Source organism: Urocitellus parryii, chromosome 1 (genome assembly GCF_045843805.1).
Source record: "Urocitellus parryii isolate mUroPar1 chromosome 1, mUroPar1.hap1, whole genome shotgun sequence".
In the NCBI taxonomy this organism is placed as follows: domain Eukaryota; kingdom Metazoa; phylum Chordata; class Mammalia; order Rodentia; family Sciuridae; genus Urocitellus; species Urocitellus parryii.
The window spans coordinates 182,859,022-182,874,351 of NC_135531.1; the positions used below are offsets into that span (position 1 = coordinate 182,859,022).

The 15,330-nt window shown below is 48.7% G+C and overlaps 1 protein-coding gene across 1 annotated transcript in view; it reads right to left on the minus strand.

The window, feature by feature from the left end:
* Nucleotides 1-3,592: 3,592 nt before the first annotated feature.
* Nucleotides 3,593-15,330, minus strand: part of Tfcp2l1 (transcription factor CP2 like 1) — a 55,392-nt gene continuing 43,654 nt past the window's right edge. Inside the window, exons 9-15 of the mRNA XM_026408865.2 lie at nt 14,233-14,281; nt 14,059-14,152; nt 11,851-11,941; nt 10,984-11,087; nt 9,473-9,615; nt 4,918-4,969; nt 3,593-3,639 (exon numbers count right to left, since the gene is read on the minus strand). Coding sequence (XP_026264650.1) covers nt 3,593-3,639; nt 4,918-4,969; nt 9,473-9,615; nt 10,984-11,087; nt 11,851-11,941; nt 14,059-14,152; nt 14,233-14,281 — 580 coding nt within the window. The remainder of the gene's footprint in view (nt 3,640-4,917; nt 4,970-9,472; nt 9,616-10,983; nt 11,088-11,850; nt 11,942-14,058; nt 14,153-14,232; nt 14,282-15,330) is intronic.

The window sequence follows — 15,330 nt, forward strand, 5'->3', positions numbered from 1 at the left end:
GGAGCCCACAGGAAAGACACTGGACAGAGACAAGAAGCACAATGGTTTTTCTGTACTCTAATGAAATGATAAACAAAACCTACTATGGTAGCTTATCTGACTCCCAAGGAAAGGATCAGCTGCTGAATTAATAGGTGAGAGAGAGATTTTGCTACCAAGTAACCATTTGTACTCTACCATTTTCTCTTCCACTGTAAGAGGCAAGATTTAACTATAATTGTTAAAAGAAGATTATATTAAAGGAAAGAAGAGCGGATGACTATGAGCATGTCAGAAAATAGAAGCCTCTACTAACAGAAAACTGCAGGTAACAGACCTTTATTAGGACCTCTTTTGAAGTAAAAAAAAAATCAACCTACAACATTTTATTAGAATTAAAATTTAGCCTGCCATTGCTTGGTCTGGGTGGTGGCATCACTTAAGTGTGGCGACCACAGACACATTGAAGGGCTAAAAGTCAGAAGATGAAAAAAGGTCCAGTCTTGGTCCTTCCACAAATGAGAAGTATGTCCTTGAACGAATTATTCTACTTCCATGTGACTCAGTTTCCTCATGATTCAAAAAGGAAATGATTGGTCTAGGATCATCCAAAGGACTGGGATGTGCCATTGGAACACGGCAGGATATGTTCTGCCAAAGATGGCAGAATATCAGAGTGGAATGACCCCAGTATTAGGAGACAGGTAGGGAGAGGTGGCAAGAATAGAACAGGAGGAAGGGAGCTGTAAAGGTTGGGAACCAAACAGACTGAGGAGGGGAAAGGTGAGCTTCCTAATGACATAATCAAGATCCATAAAGAAAGTAAAAGTCAGGGACCATTAGCAAGGGCACCAAGACAATTCTATGGAAAAGATTAGCCTCTTAAACCACCAGGGTGGGAGAAGTAGATAACTACATGCAAAGGCATGAAGATGAATCCCTACTTCACACCATGAACAAACATTAACTCCAGATGGATCAAAGATCATTGGGAGAACTAGAACTATGAAATTTTTTTAAAAGAAAACATAGGCAATCAATTTCTCCTGCCCTTGGATTAGGTGATGGTTTCTGAGATGACATAAAAGCAGAAGCAACAAAAGAAAAAAAATAGATAACTTGGATATCATCCAAATTTTAAAAACTTTTGTTCTTCAAAAGATACAACTAAGAAAAGGAAGACAACCACATATATATCTTGTATCTGATAAAGGACCTGCATCTAGAATATACCAATAACTCATACAACCTGATAATAAAAAGACAACCTAAGTTAAAAATGGGCAAAGGCTCGAAATAGGCATTTTTCTGAAGAAGATATACAAACGACCAATAAGCACATGAAAAAATTCTCCACATCATTAACCATCAGGGAAATGGAAATCAAATCCAGGATGAGGTACCGCTTCATGCCTACTCTGATATCATAATAAAAAAGACATCATAGCAAGTGTTGGTAAGAATATGGAGAAACCGGAACCCTCATACATGGCAGGTGGGAATGTGAAATGGTCCAGCTGCCTGGCAGTTGCTCAAAAAAATTAACACAGTTACTATTATGACCCAGCAACTCTACTCCTATGTAAATTTCCCCCAAGAAATGCATGTCCACATAAAAACTTATACAAATATGTTCATAGCAGCATTACTCATATTATCCCCAAATCCAAAACATTCCAAATTTCCATCAACGGATTGATACAGTAATATACATACATTAGAAAATTATTCAGCAATATAAAGTAAGGAAGTAATGGACTGGGGTGGGTGTAGCTTGGTGGAGCACTTGCCTAGTATGTGTAAGGCCTAGGGTTTGATCCCCAGTCCTGCAAAAAAAAAAAAAGAGTACTAATATGTGCTCAACATGAATGACCCTAGAAAGAATTATGCAAGTAAGAGAAATCAGTCACAAAAGATCATATTATATGATTCTATATGTGTAGAATATCCAGCATAGGTCAATCTATATAGAAAAGGACAGTCATGTTTCTCTGGTGTGGGGAAGTTGGGGAGCAGTGATAGCCTAAGACCATAGGATCTCTTTGGGGGGTGATAAAATACTAAACAACTGATTGTAATTTTATGAATCACTATAAATGGGTAAACTATATGGTATGTGAATGGTATCTCAATAATTCTGTTAATTCACTCTTCTCTTTCCCCTAGAAAACGAATCAGGAACCCCTTTCATTCTATAGGAATAGCACAGCTACTGTTTAGCTATAGAAGTGTCTCATTTCTCTATCACTGTGTGATATCACACAAGTGGCTTTGCCCTTCTGGGTCTCCATTTCCTGATCTGTAAAACAACATCTGCCCAGTTCTGACAATCTTTGAACCTAGCACAAAATTCTACAAAATTTCCATTACTCAATTTTCCCATTATTTCCAATATTCCACAAAATTTCCATTTCAAAAGCTGTAACAGGCTACTCTGATAGGCACAGGGTTCACCGTGGTTTGGAAGATGAGCCTAAATTCTCAGAGGTGAAGCCCTGGGTCAGTATAGATCACAAGCATAGAAGACAAAGACTAAATCCTGACTCTACCATAGATACTGATACTCAAATCTCCCATATTTAAGATAATCCAACCATTCCAATGTTGCTTTCCTAAACATACCCCCTTACAAATGAAAAAGGACAAAAATGAAGGGGCCCTCACAGAAAATACATCATCCTTATTAAACATGAAAAAGTGAGCACTGGTCAAACAAGGTCTTCTCTCAATGGGATTTTGCCAGTGCATCCTATAGGTCCTGGTATTTTGATGATCAAGGTCTTCTGATGATATAATAGAATGATAATTTCCTAGACCTCCTTACCCATGATTGCTTAGGAAACAGAATTATACCAAAGTAGCAAAAAGAGGAATCATTGGGTGCTCATTCCTTCCCACTCCTGAAGATCTACCTGGGAAGAGTCATTCTATTCCACCAAGCCCACCTCCAGACCACAGACAGGCCTCGGCATTAGCATCTGTAGGACTGGCCGTACACGTACACTGTGGGGACTATTGTACCCACACAGACACGAGCACATCTCCCTCTGGGCTTTGCTGCGACACTTAGAAACAAGGAGAAGGTGAAAGAGGCAGAAGGCAGAGAATAACCCCTCTCCCAACAATTCACCCAAGAACAGGGAAGGCAGATGCCATGGGGTGACTGATAAAGGAAACATACACGTAGACAGAGAGAGGAGAACATACAGGTAGCAAGAGCTTTCTCTGTGGGGGGCAGGAGAATGGCCATAAGGGATCCATACAGGTAGCGCCAAGACCCTCAGTGAGCCTCCAACTAAGAGGCCTGGGTTTTCAGAGAAGGTGCCCCCCCTCCCCCGGCTTGCCTTTTTAGAATATCAAGGTTGAGAAAAAGCTCAAGGAACCATTCAATAGCTCGAGGCCAAGAGGAAAGGACAGTGAGGGGCCACCGGCTCTCTGCATGCCAGGTTTTGTGTCCACTGGTTTCTGCTAGTTCGTGGTCTGTAGCTTTCATAGACTGGGCAGGGTCCCTCCTAGCCTCAGATTTTCTGGTGAGACTGGAGCTGACGGTGGTGCCATTTCAACATCGCAGGGGGTCCGTGGGGCTGGGAGCAGGTGAGTGTCCTACTTCGGCTCAGAGTCCACACTTCAGGATGATGTGGTAGCCATCATTGCTCTCGGCTGCAAGAGAGGAACACCAGGCATATTTCACAGTAAGGAAAGGGTCAGTACTGTAGCACCTGGGAGTCCCGAAGGGCAAGGGTACCAGCAGAGACCACCAAAACAAAGTCACAGAAAGCCAAGTGTCACATAAAGCAAGGATTTTAACACATGCCTTGGCATGTATCTTGTCTAGTTTCTTTTTTTTGACAATGGGCCTTTCAAACTTAGCCTTAGATTCGAGGACAAAAGCACCTACGTCCACGGAGGCTCATGGTCCCAAAGCCCACAGGCTCTAATTGGCTGTGCTACAGTCTGCACCTTAATGTTCCCCAAAGGACCATGTGTGGGAGGCTTGGGCCTATGACACTATTGCGAGGTGGTGGCCCCTTTGAGAGGTGGGACCTAATAGTGGGGAGGAGCTATGTCAGTGGGGGCATGTCCTTGAAGGAGCTGAAAGGGCCCTAGCCCCTCCCCCTCCTCTCTCTTTGCTTCCCAGATAACATGGGTGAGAGGCTTCCTCTGCCACACACTACCTCCACCGTGTGCTCCCACAGACCCAAGAGCAGCAGGATCAGCCAGCCTTCAAAACTGTGAGCCAAATAAACTCTTCTTTAAGTTGATATCTCAGATATTTTGACACAGGCTAGATCCACAGAACAAGTGGGGAAATGGCGTCACCATAGATGAGGGTCCATGACTCAGCCAGAGGGCTTCTGTTCTGACATGGCCTATCCACTTACCCTCCCAGACCTAAGGAAAGCCACGGCACACCTTTCTCTGCCTTTTGTGAATAAATGCGTGCTCCTGGCACACAGGCTTTCTCTCTCAGCAGGCAGTGGGCATGCTGATGTCCTCTCAGGACATCTGGCTCAGGTGGGTGCTCATGCTGCCCCTCCAGATCCAGACCCATTCTGCCTATCACCACGTTCTATACTTGGGTTTCCTGCAGACTTCATTATGAATAAACTGAAATACATCTTGCTTCTACTTAGCATTGACTCCATGGAGAACAACTTGCCTGACCCCCAATTTCCCCTTCAGAAGTGACTTGGAAGCCAATATCACTAGTTCTGACCTTGCTGGGGCTAGTCTAGCACTGTTTCCGAAGAAGTTCGTATTGCTTCTTGTTCCCAAAGAAGTTTGTGTTGCTTCTTGCTGAAGGCCGTTGCAGGTAGCCACCCTCTGGAGGGGTGCTGTGCAACAGGCCCCACCCATCCAGCCAGCTCTCCCTTGCCCATGCTCCCCCCAGAGATGCAGACAATGGGCTTGAACTAAACAAGGTGGGAGGGGCTTTACCTTTTAATGTGCTGAGGATAAAACAAGATTCATCTTGAAAATTCTGCACCATCTGTAAGGCAAAACAGAGAATATGTTCCCTCAATGATGAGCACATACCAAAAAATGGCTCAGTGACACGGAGTCCAGCCACCCACAGATGTAGAAATAACTTCACCGCTGTGTCTACATAAACGCAGGCACATGGTGATGTTGGGACAATCACTGAGAGGGTCATGATACAGATCAACGTGAACTCTGTCCACAAGATAGGACCATTTCATAAGGGGCTGTGGGTCTGATTTTTTTGATTCTTGTTTTGCTTTCTCCGAGTTACTGGGTCTTCCAATCTCTACAACATACTCACTACAGGGAGGAGCATGTGTATAATGGCAACAGATAAAAAACTAAACACAGCCATGCACTGCACAACCAGGTTTCCATCAACAGTGGGCCACATGCATGATGCGTTGGGGTCATAAGATTATAATGGAGCCAAAACATTCCTGAGTTCCTAGGACCAAGTGGTGCCATAGCAATGTAGTGGCAAAACAATTACTCATGTGTTTGTGGTGATGTTGGGGTCAACAACCTACCGCACTATCGGTAGAGAGTATGCAATTATATACAGCACATAATACTGGATGGTGATAATAAATGATTATGTTACTGGTTTAGGTATTTACTATACAATACTTTTGTTGTTATTGTACTTCTACTTATCAAAAAAACATTTGCTATAAAACAGACTTCTAGGGCTGGGGCTGGGATTGTGGCTTAGCAGTGGAGTGCTCGCTTAGCACGGGAGGGATCCGGGTTCGATTCTCAGCACCACATAAAAATAAAGGCATGTGATGTGTCCATCTACAAAAAAAAAAAAAGATTCTTTAAAAAAAAAAACCCGACTGCTGTTATGCCAGCAGCTGTTGCAGACAGCTTGTGTTCACTGCATTATTTTGTTGCATCAAGAGCCTGTGTACAGTGATCGACAGACATCATCTCTGCTTGTGTGGATGCTCACAAATGAGCCACCTAGGATGCTCACATCATGATGAAATCGCCTAACAAAGCGTTTCTCAGAAGGCATCCTGTTGTTTTAGTGGCCCACAACTGTAAAAATCTTAAAAAAGAAAAGAAACTTTGGATAATGAGTAGGAGCTATGTATGAGTGGTCTAGAAGAACAAAATATAAAGGAAGATTGCCATGTCCTGGGTCTGTAGATATGGCAGGAGACTAACCAGGACTCAAGAGGCATTTCTCTGGAGTTCTTAGAGCCAGGCATGGTGGCCCACACCTGTAATCTCAATGACTGAGGGAGGCTGAGGCAGGAGGACTGCAAGGCTGAGGCCAGTCTGGGCAACTTAGTGAGACCCTGTCTCAAAAATGCAAATATGAAAGGGCTGGGGTAGAGACCCCAGGATTCAATCTCCTGTGTGTGTGTATGTGTGTGTGTGTGTGTGTGTGTGTGTGTGTGTGTGTGTGTGTTTGTAGAACAATGGCATCTGCTCTGGGTAGGGGTATAAACCTTCAGAAAACCATTCATGTGACCTAGTGGAAATGACCATAGTGTCCTCCTACCAGGCATGTTCCCTAGATGAACTCCCAAGTATGTACCCAAAAACATGCATTAAGAATGTTTATACTCATGCTGCCTCTAATAACACAAAATTAAGGCCAATCCTGACATCAGCCAATAGCCAACCAACTGGGATCTAATCACATATGCTGCTCAGCAGCTCCATGACCTCCAGCAATGCCCCTCAACTTGCGTGAATCTCAGGGATATAATGCAGAATATAAAAAAAAAAAAGAGTCACAGAAGAATACACTATTATTCCATTTATACAGTTTTAAAATTGGCAAAATAAATAATATGTTGAGGAGGGACAAGGGAGTGATTAATATAAAACTCATACTAGCAGGTGAGGGGTAGACATGAAATGAGCCAAAAAGGCACTTGTAATGTAATCTTCTAGTAACCTAAGTGCAGAGACAGAGGGACTTATTAAGCAGCCCAATTAAGTCTCATGTACTCTCTGCATATGTGTGACGTATCTCACAACATACATTTAAATCTTAATATACCCACATATATAAACATGCACACAACACACACCCCAACAAGATAGCAAAGCCCCTTTCTAAATTTAAAAAAATGCATACACATTTTATCACCTGCTCTGGATTATTGCCTCAAATCTTGCAAATCCATCCTCCTGCCGACCCCTGCCCCTCCCTGCAGGGTCTAATGGTGCGTGAAGTACATTTATTCTATACTGCTGCCTGCTCCATCTAGGACTCTTGGCAGGCCAGCCACCTGGGTATGCAAAGCCCTAAACAGAGCCCACATGGGCTTAATAAGTAACTCTCCTGTTTAATTAAGCACCCTTACACCCCAGGGCCGGCGCCGCGGCTGACCAGGTCGCCTCCAGCGCTCTGGGCAATTAAGAACCAGGGGTTTCCAATTGATTCAGGGTTAAGAAGCAAGGAGACTTTGGGGAATAAGAATCACCTACTTAGCCAAGGTGGCATTTGAGTCCTGTTCTCTGCTTCACTTGCTTAACTGCCTGGTCTTAAGGGCATGGGGCGAGCCAGGGAAGCACTTCCTCGGAGACCCATGAAATTGCAAGGGCTCCTCACACTCTTGCCTTCTGAAATACAGAGTGAGGCACCTTCCATGCCAGGACAACTGCCCACTGCTCAGGGCACTTCCATCTTCCACTATTCTCAAAAAAGCTCTCAAAACAGGAACTCGGGGCTTTGTTTCCCTTATCTATAAAATGGGTACAAAAAATAGGAACAGGACGTTACTGACAAGTTTGTCCAGACGATTTAAGGACATTTTCTATATTGCCCATGAACAAATGCCTACTATGAACAGGGTCAATCAGAAGGTCCCCGGCTTATCTGGTGTCTCCTGGTGCCTACCCTGTTTCTCGTTCCATGCTCACCACAGCCTGGCTGGTGAGTGTGATTCTGCACACACAGAAACTGAGGCTAAAGAGTTCACATAAATTCCCCTGAGGTCGCTCAGCGACTGGGAGGCAGTAGGGACCAGTCCAATTTCCAAGTCCACATTTTCTCTCCTTTCCCCAATCACTATTCCAGTACCTAGTTTCCTCTATAATCCTCTAAACAGGGGCTCAGAGTTCCTGGAATTGGCTTGGGTCTTCTGGGGGCTGAGCCGGGGGCTCAGGGTCCCACCCGGGCTCCCACCGATGCAGCTCTTCTTTCAGGAGGCTGGAGACTGCTGGCTCACAGCTCAGACTCTGCAACTGTCACTTGGGCTCCCACCATAGCTCCACCTGTGCCACCTGGTGCCATTTATCTCTGAGTGCCTCGGTTTCCTATCTATGGAGTTCGATGATAGCACCCATTTCACAGGGAGGCTGCCAGGGCTCAATGAGCCACTACATGGGGCCCTTACAACAGTAGCCCCAGTACAGTAAGCACTTGCTAGAGTTTGGATCTTGAATGTCCCCAAAGGTCCATGTGTTGAAAATTTGATCTGAAGCCTGTGGCTCTATTGAGAGGTGGGGCCTAATGGGAGGAAGTTAGGTTATTGGGGGAGAGGGTCCTTGAAGGGGATATTGGGACCCAGGTGCCTCCTCTTTCTCTCCCTTTACTTCCTGGCTACCTTGGTATTTGTTATAGGGAAAGAAAGATGATTAACACAACACTCCACACACGCTGCCCCTTGTGACTATTATTTAGAAGCAGCTGGGCAGGGTAGTGCACGTTTACAATCCCAGCAGCTCAGGAGGCTGAGGCAAGAGGATCATAAGTTCCAGGCCAGCCTCAGCAACTTAGCAAGATTCTCTCCGCCCCCCACTATTTTTTGTGCTTGAGATTGAATCCAGGGCCTTGTGCATGCAAGGCAAGCACTCACCAACTGAGCCATATCCCCAGCCCTGCAAGATCCTCTCTCAAAAAAAATGAAAGGCTGGGGATGTAGTCCAGTAGTAGAGCACCACTGGGCTCAATCACAAGTATCACAAAAAAAGAATTTATTTAGAAGGCTGGAGCAGGATAGAGCGAGCTTAAACCCATCGGTTAGTTCTATAATGTGCAAGGATGCCTAAACTGTCAGCAACCTGTTAAAGACTCCCCTTCTCCAGGCATCAGGGGCCACAGCTCAAAAAGGACCCTATTCCATACCTGAGCTCACCTCTGTGGCACAAGCCTCTTTGCAGGGGACAGACCCAGGGAAGCCAAGGCACCTTTATCCCTTAGCAGAGACTTTTGCTCTCATCTCCCATGAGCTACCTCTGCTCCCTCACCCAAACCCAAATCCCATTCCCCTCTCCTGGGGCTTACTCTGGGGGCTGCCACCCACTTTGGAAGACCTGCAGAGCAAGGCTTGAGTAGGGTGCAGCTACCCAACAGCCATTCAGACCCAGACATGGACAGAGCTGTCCCCACTGCAGCTGAGAGCAGGTGGCATGTAGATGAAACCTGTCTGCCACCCACAATCCCTGCCATCCCCGTGGGAGACATTCATGGTATGGGGTTTGGGGGCTCCTCCTGGAAGTCCGAAGCCCAGCCACCAGGGCTGGGATAATCAGCAGCCCTCACCTCGTTGCTCACCACCACGTGGATGCCGGTGGGGCCTTGCCGGTAGACTCGGTGGATGTGCTGGGGGGGGATGCTGTACAGGTTGGCGATCTTCTCAATCAGCTCCAGGGTCGTCAGCTCTTCCAGGAAGATGGCGTGGTATACTGGAGCAGGAGGAGCAAGTGCCTTCTTTTTAAATGGTTGTTAAATTAGCCTGCACCTGCCTATGACTCTCTACCCCATCCTGAGAAATCATTGACTCATTGGTAAGGACGCTTGTTCCCAGAGTGATGGGCACCTGCCAGGAAGCCATAGCTAAGAGCAGAGGTGTGATCCATCAACAGGTGAACATGTGGGCCCTGGCTCCCGCTCCCCGTTTCAGTCTCCCGGGGCACTTTAGGTGAAATGGAGAGTCTCCTGGACTCACCCAACACCAGTGACACTTAGCTGGGGGTGATGGCTGGAGGAGCATGAGGTGATTCTGACCTGTGTCCCTGGTGCAACCTCCAGGGACAACCTGGGGTGGATTATTCAACTTTAAGGAGCCTTGAGTTCCTCAAAAGTAAACACAATTGGATTACATGTGCGTTTCCTTTACTTTTTTCATACTTTCTCTCTTGATTTTGCAGTAGTGGGGGGCTTGAATCCAGGTGCATTCTACCATTGCACTGTATCCCATCCCTTGATATTTTGAGATGGGATCTCACTACACAGCTGTCCTTGCACCTGCAATCCGCCTCTCCTGGGCTCCCAGAGAGCCACTGCATCCAGCCCAAACTTCTCCTTTAACTAAGGAACACTTGTTCAGAAGACCTCATTAAAGGCTCAATGTTTTATAAAGCACACACAGAAGCGGCTCCCAGCCAGGGTGGCAGAGGAGGCTCTAGGGTTACAGCCACACAACAGATGGTTTTCAAAGAGGCAAAGCCACTGTCAGATCCTCCCTAGGGAATGGGATGACTGTCTGTCTGTGGTCCCTTCCAGGACTGACCTACCAGGTAAGAACTCCACATCTCCTTCCTGAGACTCAGATTTTTAGAACCAAATTCTAATGATACTGCTTTTTTTTTAATTTAAGAAAATTAAAGAATTTTTTTCTCAATTTAATAAAAGTTTAAGTTTCTTAAAGGTTTCAGAGCCAGTTCCAATTTTTCTGAATTTATTCCTAAAACAATCAGACCACCGGTAAGAAAGAACCAGAAGGATTGTAGGCTGACACCCTCATCACAATCGTCTGTCGGTGGCCTCTGCTGCCCCAGCTGGACATGGCCCCGAGGAGTGCTCAGAGGCAGGACAGCGAGGGGGGCCCAGGAGGGACCGTCACAGCCTCCTCAGGAGGCACTCGGGGAGCACTCTGGGGAGACAAGAGGCTCTAGCAGGAGCAGCCCTGAGTGCAAGTCCCAACTCTGCCCCTCCATGAAGCCAAGCCCTGGGAGCACCCGACCTCCCGAGCCCTGGGCTTGGGCTTGGGCTTGGAAGCCAGGCTGCAGGGCCTGAGTATCTGGGTCCCAGCGGTGGTCCCCACAACTCACCACAGAGGTTGCTGTCCCCACTGCCGTCCCGTTTCTGTTGCAAAGTTGCCCGGTTCTGTTCCATCTCCTGACAGACATAAATGGTCATCTTTGGCCTCACATTCCTGAGAAGAGGAGAAGAAATAAATAGCACGTATGACCGACCAAACTCCAGTGGTTTAGAATGTTCTAGAACATGGAGTGAAACCTGCGGCAGGAAGGACTTGGAAGAAGAAAAGATGGTGGTGAGGATACAGAATGCCTTGGGGATTTTCAGCGGAGACCTTGGCATATAGCTCAGTGGTACAGCGTGAGGCCTTAGGTTTGATATCTGGCACCAGGAAAAACACATTAAGTTCACTAAAGTTAAATAAAGTTGAAATTAAGTTTAACTGTCTCATTAGGTCAGTGCTCCAGGGCCCCACATGGCCAGCAGCTCCTGGACTGGTCAGTATAACTGTAGAACATTCTGAATGTGGGAGAAAGTTCTTTAGGAAAGGGCTGCTTTGGAGTGTTCCCTGGAAACTGTAGGTGGCAATGGTGTTGGCCCTGCCCTAGTCCATGGCCCCTCAGAGGGACATAGCTCTGAGCCAGGGCCATGCAAACATCCCAGAGCCCAGGAAGTAGCCAAGGCCGGGATCCAGAGGCTGGAGTCAAACGGAGAAGAATGAAGGGCCACCAGGCAGGAACTGCTGTGGCAGATTGCGTGTCACTCCCCTGCCCTTCCCCCAGCACCTCCTCCTGCATTTGTCCCCACACTATAGGAAGATCCCTCCCGCCCCTTTTCCCACGAGCTGGACTATCTGTGCAGTCTAAGAGGATGTGACACGGGCTTTTCTTGCCGCACCTGGCTGAGCCCCAGCCTCCAACTGACTTCCCAACACCCACCTGCCTTTGATGGCGTTGAAGAGGCGGATCCCATCTGCAGGGCCACAGATCTGGACCAGATCATCTCTGGACATCTTCAGCAGGTCGGCACCTGGGCAGGGAAATGGGCTGGCCGTTATGTGGGTCACAGAGGGAGGGCTCCATCTCTGAGCGCCTGCCGACTCCCATTGAGGCTGGGGGTAAAGAAGAGCTGGCCTCTCCCCTGGTGGGCACCCGACATCCCACAGAGAGAAACAGCAAAGAGCCAAACAAGATCACAGCACAGGAGATGAAGCAAAAGGCTGGTGCTCACAAAAGAGCACAGAAGGGAGGCCAACAGGTCCTGCCCGCTGAGGCCTGCCTGCCCCCTCCCTCTGTACTTTTTATGAACATTAATCTACATGCTCAGATCTTATCGGGATGTCGGCATGGATTACATGTGCACGTCTCTGTGTATTAGTATTCAGCTCACTGGAGGTTGACATTCTGAACACAGCCACAGACCAAGGGGCAGAACATTACCAGCCACCCACAGTCTCGTGACAGCCACTCCCCTACCACTAGGGAACCCCTACCCTGACTTCTTACCCAGCTTTGCTTGTTCTTTGAAGTTCATGGAAATGGAAGTACCACAGGGTACTTTTCTAGCACAGGCTTCCCTCACTCCAAGTCATGTTCAGATCTCATTTGAGTTTAACACAGAGATTTTTTTGGGTGTCCATGATGATGCAGCTTATTGCATGACTATATCATAATTCATGTAGCCACTCTTTGCGGATGGGCTTTGGGGTGCTTGCAGCTTGGGGCTACTAGGAATAGGCTCATGAAATACTTTTCCACGTGTCTTTGGTCAATGCATGTGGCGCGTCCGCTGGGTGGTAGGCGTGCAGGTCTGGCTCTGGCAGGTAATGCCCAAGTGTTGTGTCCACCCCCACATTTAAAGGCACACACGAAGGCAAGTGTCTCATGGGGACAGACACTGGCAGGTTAGTAAGACAGCTAGCGCTAGCACGGCATGAGGACTGTACCCTCCTCAAAGGCAAGGGTTCCCCTAGGTCCCAGCACCCAACAAGACTTTCAAAGAGACATGTATACTAGAAGCCAAAATTCCCATCCCTTGTCTCCTGATCAGACATTCTTGGCATAATGGCTTCCTTTCTACTGGGAGTAAAAGCCAAAGTCCTTCTACTGTTCTACCAGAGGTCTAGCCTGCCTACCCCTTGGACCTCAGGGCCTCCCCAAGTCCACTCTGTACCAACCACCTGGGTCCTCTGTATGACCATGCCAGGAAGCACCCACCTTGCGGTCTTTGCACTTTCTCTGCTTGGAACCCCCGCCCCCCGAGTGCCCACTTGGTTCTGTCCGGCCTCTATGTCCAGCCGTTGCTCAAGGACACCTCAGTAAGATCCTCTCTCTTTTCCCGCCCAGCCCACGTGAAGGTCCATCGGTGACCAGCCCTACCCCAGCACAGACGTGCCCTGCTGCACCAAGTGGGCAGGTGGTTCACAGATCTGCACTGATTCAAAGCTGCCAGCCCTGAAGACAGGGTCACTGTCTGCCTCAAACATCAAGAAGGCTCTTAGGGACATTGAGTTGAAAGATGAGCGGATGCCATTTCTCTTCCACTGCCACAGATGGCCTTGGAAGCCACCGCTCTGGCTAGGGCCAGACCTCTGGTCCCTGTCACTCTGGATGGACCCTGTTCAGTGGCAAGGCTTACTGCTCAGTTCACCTTTGTGACCCACAGCACCTGGACTCCTGCCTGAGGGCCACCAGTTGGGCCTTCGAAAACCTTTTAAAGAAGGACAAACCAGCTTCCTCATGTCCCCAGGTCATGGCTCAAGACAGCAAAATTTTGGTAAGAAAAGTGCAGAGAAGACTGACCAAGCACGCAGCACCCTGCTTGGCTAAGCGGACTCCTCCTGGGCTGGCCAGAGCCCACACACCCCAGCAGATGAGGTCATCTAGGTAAAGTTACCCGAAGAGAACCGTGAAGTCACTTGTCACTGGAACCCTCCTGAGCAGCATCGCATGTGGGGAGCATGGCATCTCCCTAGCCTCTGGCCCAAGGTCACACGTGAGAGAGAAGGGACCCATGCTAGCGTGCATCTCCCAGACAGACACAGCCCAGGCCCTGCAGGGCCCGGGACAGGTCCTGGACGGCGGCTGGCCTGGCTACATGCTTCCCAGACACCTGGGGGTCCTCAGGCTCTGTGTGGAGCTGCTCACCTGAGAAGCTGGCGAAGAGCCGGCAGAACTGCGAGAACCGATTGCGGTGCAGCCACTGTTGGGCGTCCTGGATAGTGGCCGATGGGAGCAGGTGCTATGGGAGAGGGGGGCCTTCAGATGGCCGCTCAGGACCCACAAAGGGACCCCCAGCCTGAGAGCCCCGAGTACACTTACATCAGTGCCCATGGGCAGGGCCTCCACCGGGTGGGTCGGAGAGCTGTTCCTGCAACGGAAAATGGAGAGGCCATGAGGGGGGGCGGGACCAGGGTCCCATCACCTGGCCTGTGCTTAGGTCCTGACAGGGTGGGCCTTGTTTTAAATGAAATGACTCAAGAATTCCCTGAGCCAGGGGCACAGGGTGTGGCTCAGTGGTAGAACACTGACCTGGCATGCACAAGACCCCCAGCCCTGGGGAGGGAGGAGGAGGGAGAGGAGGATGGAGAGGGAGAGGGAGGGAGGGGGGGAGAGAAGAAAGAAAAGAAGAATTTTCTGGATCAGAGCAGGAAGCTAGGTCCGATCCTCCAAAATGTCTAAGGAGCCCATCTGTCAGAACAGAGGTTCTGATGGGCTACACTGCCCCCCAGGGAACAGGGAACCTCCACCCTGCCCTGAGCAGTCAGCAGCATCACCAAGGCCCCTATGAGTGGACCTCTGTGGGTCTTATCAGAATCCCCTCCCACTTGGGGGCTTCCCCCCTAAGCCCCAGCACAAGAGCAGGGCAGGCTGACCAAGGGGACCCAGGCCCAGGTCTCCCAGTAACTCAGAACCTAAGTCATCCACCAGATCTTCCCTGTACACCCCGGGGGGCCCTGCAGGGAATCAAGCCCCACAGCACACGCCGGGCTTTCCCAGTAGGGCGGCACATGCCCTTCTTTAGTGGGAGACTTGGGAAGGAACACCTGTGCTGTTGGTGGAGGGTGCTTTATTTTGGTAAAATAAATGTCATGAACAACCTCGATGTTTGATTAGAAAGTTCTCTGCTAAGCAGGGGCTCTAAGGCCCTAGGGGGTTCTGCACTCCCTTCTTAAACCCACCTGGCTGGGCCTTCTCTCTGCCTCCACCCCCAGCCCTGGAAAGAACCCACAGAGCCATCTCAGTGTGGCCTGGCCTATAGTCCTGCACTGTCCCTGTCACCACATCCCTGGCCATGTGGCCTGTCCCTTGACAGAGCCAGGCAGGCGGTGGTAAGACCAGCTTCAGTTCTATGAAGCCTGAAGCTCAGGGTGCAGAGGATCCACTGGACCTGCTCCCCTCAGTGACTGCAGCTGGACA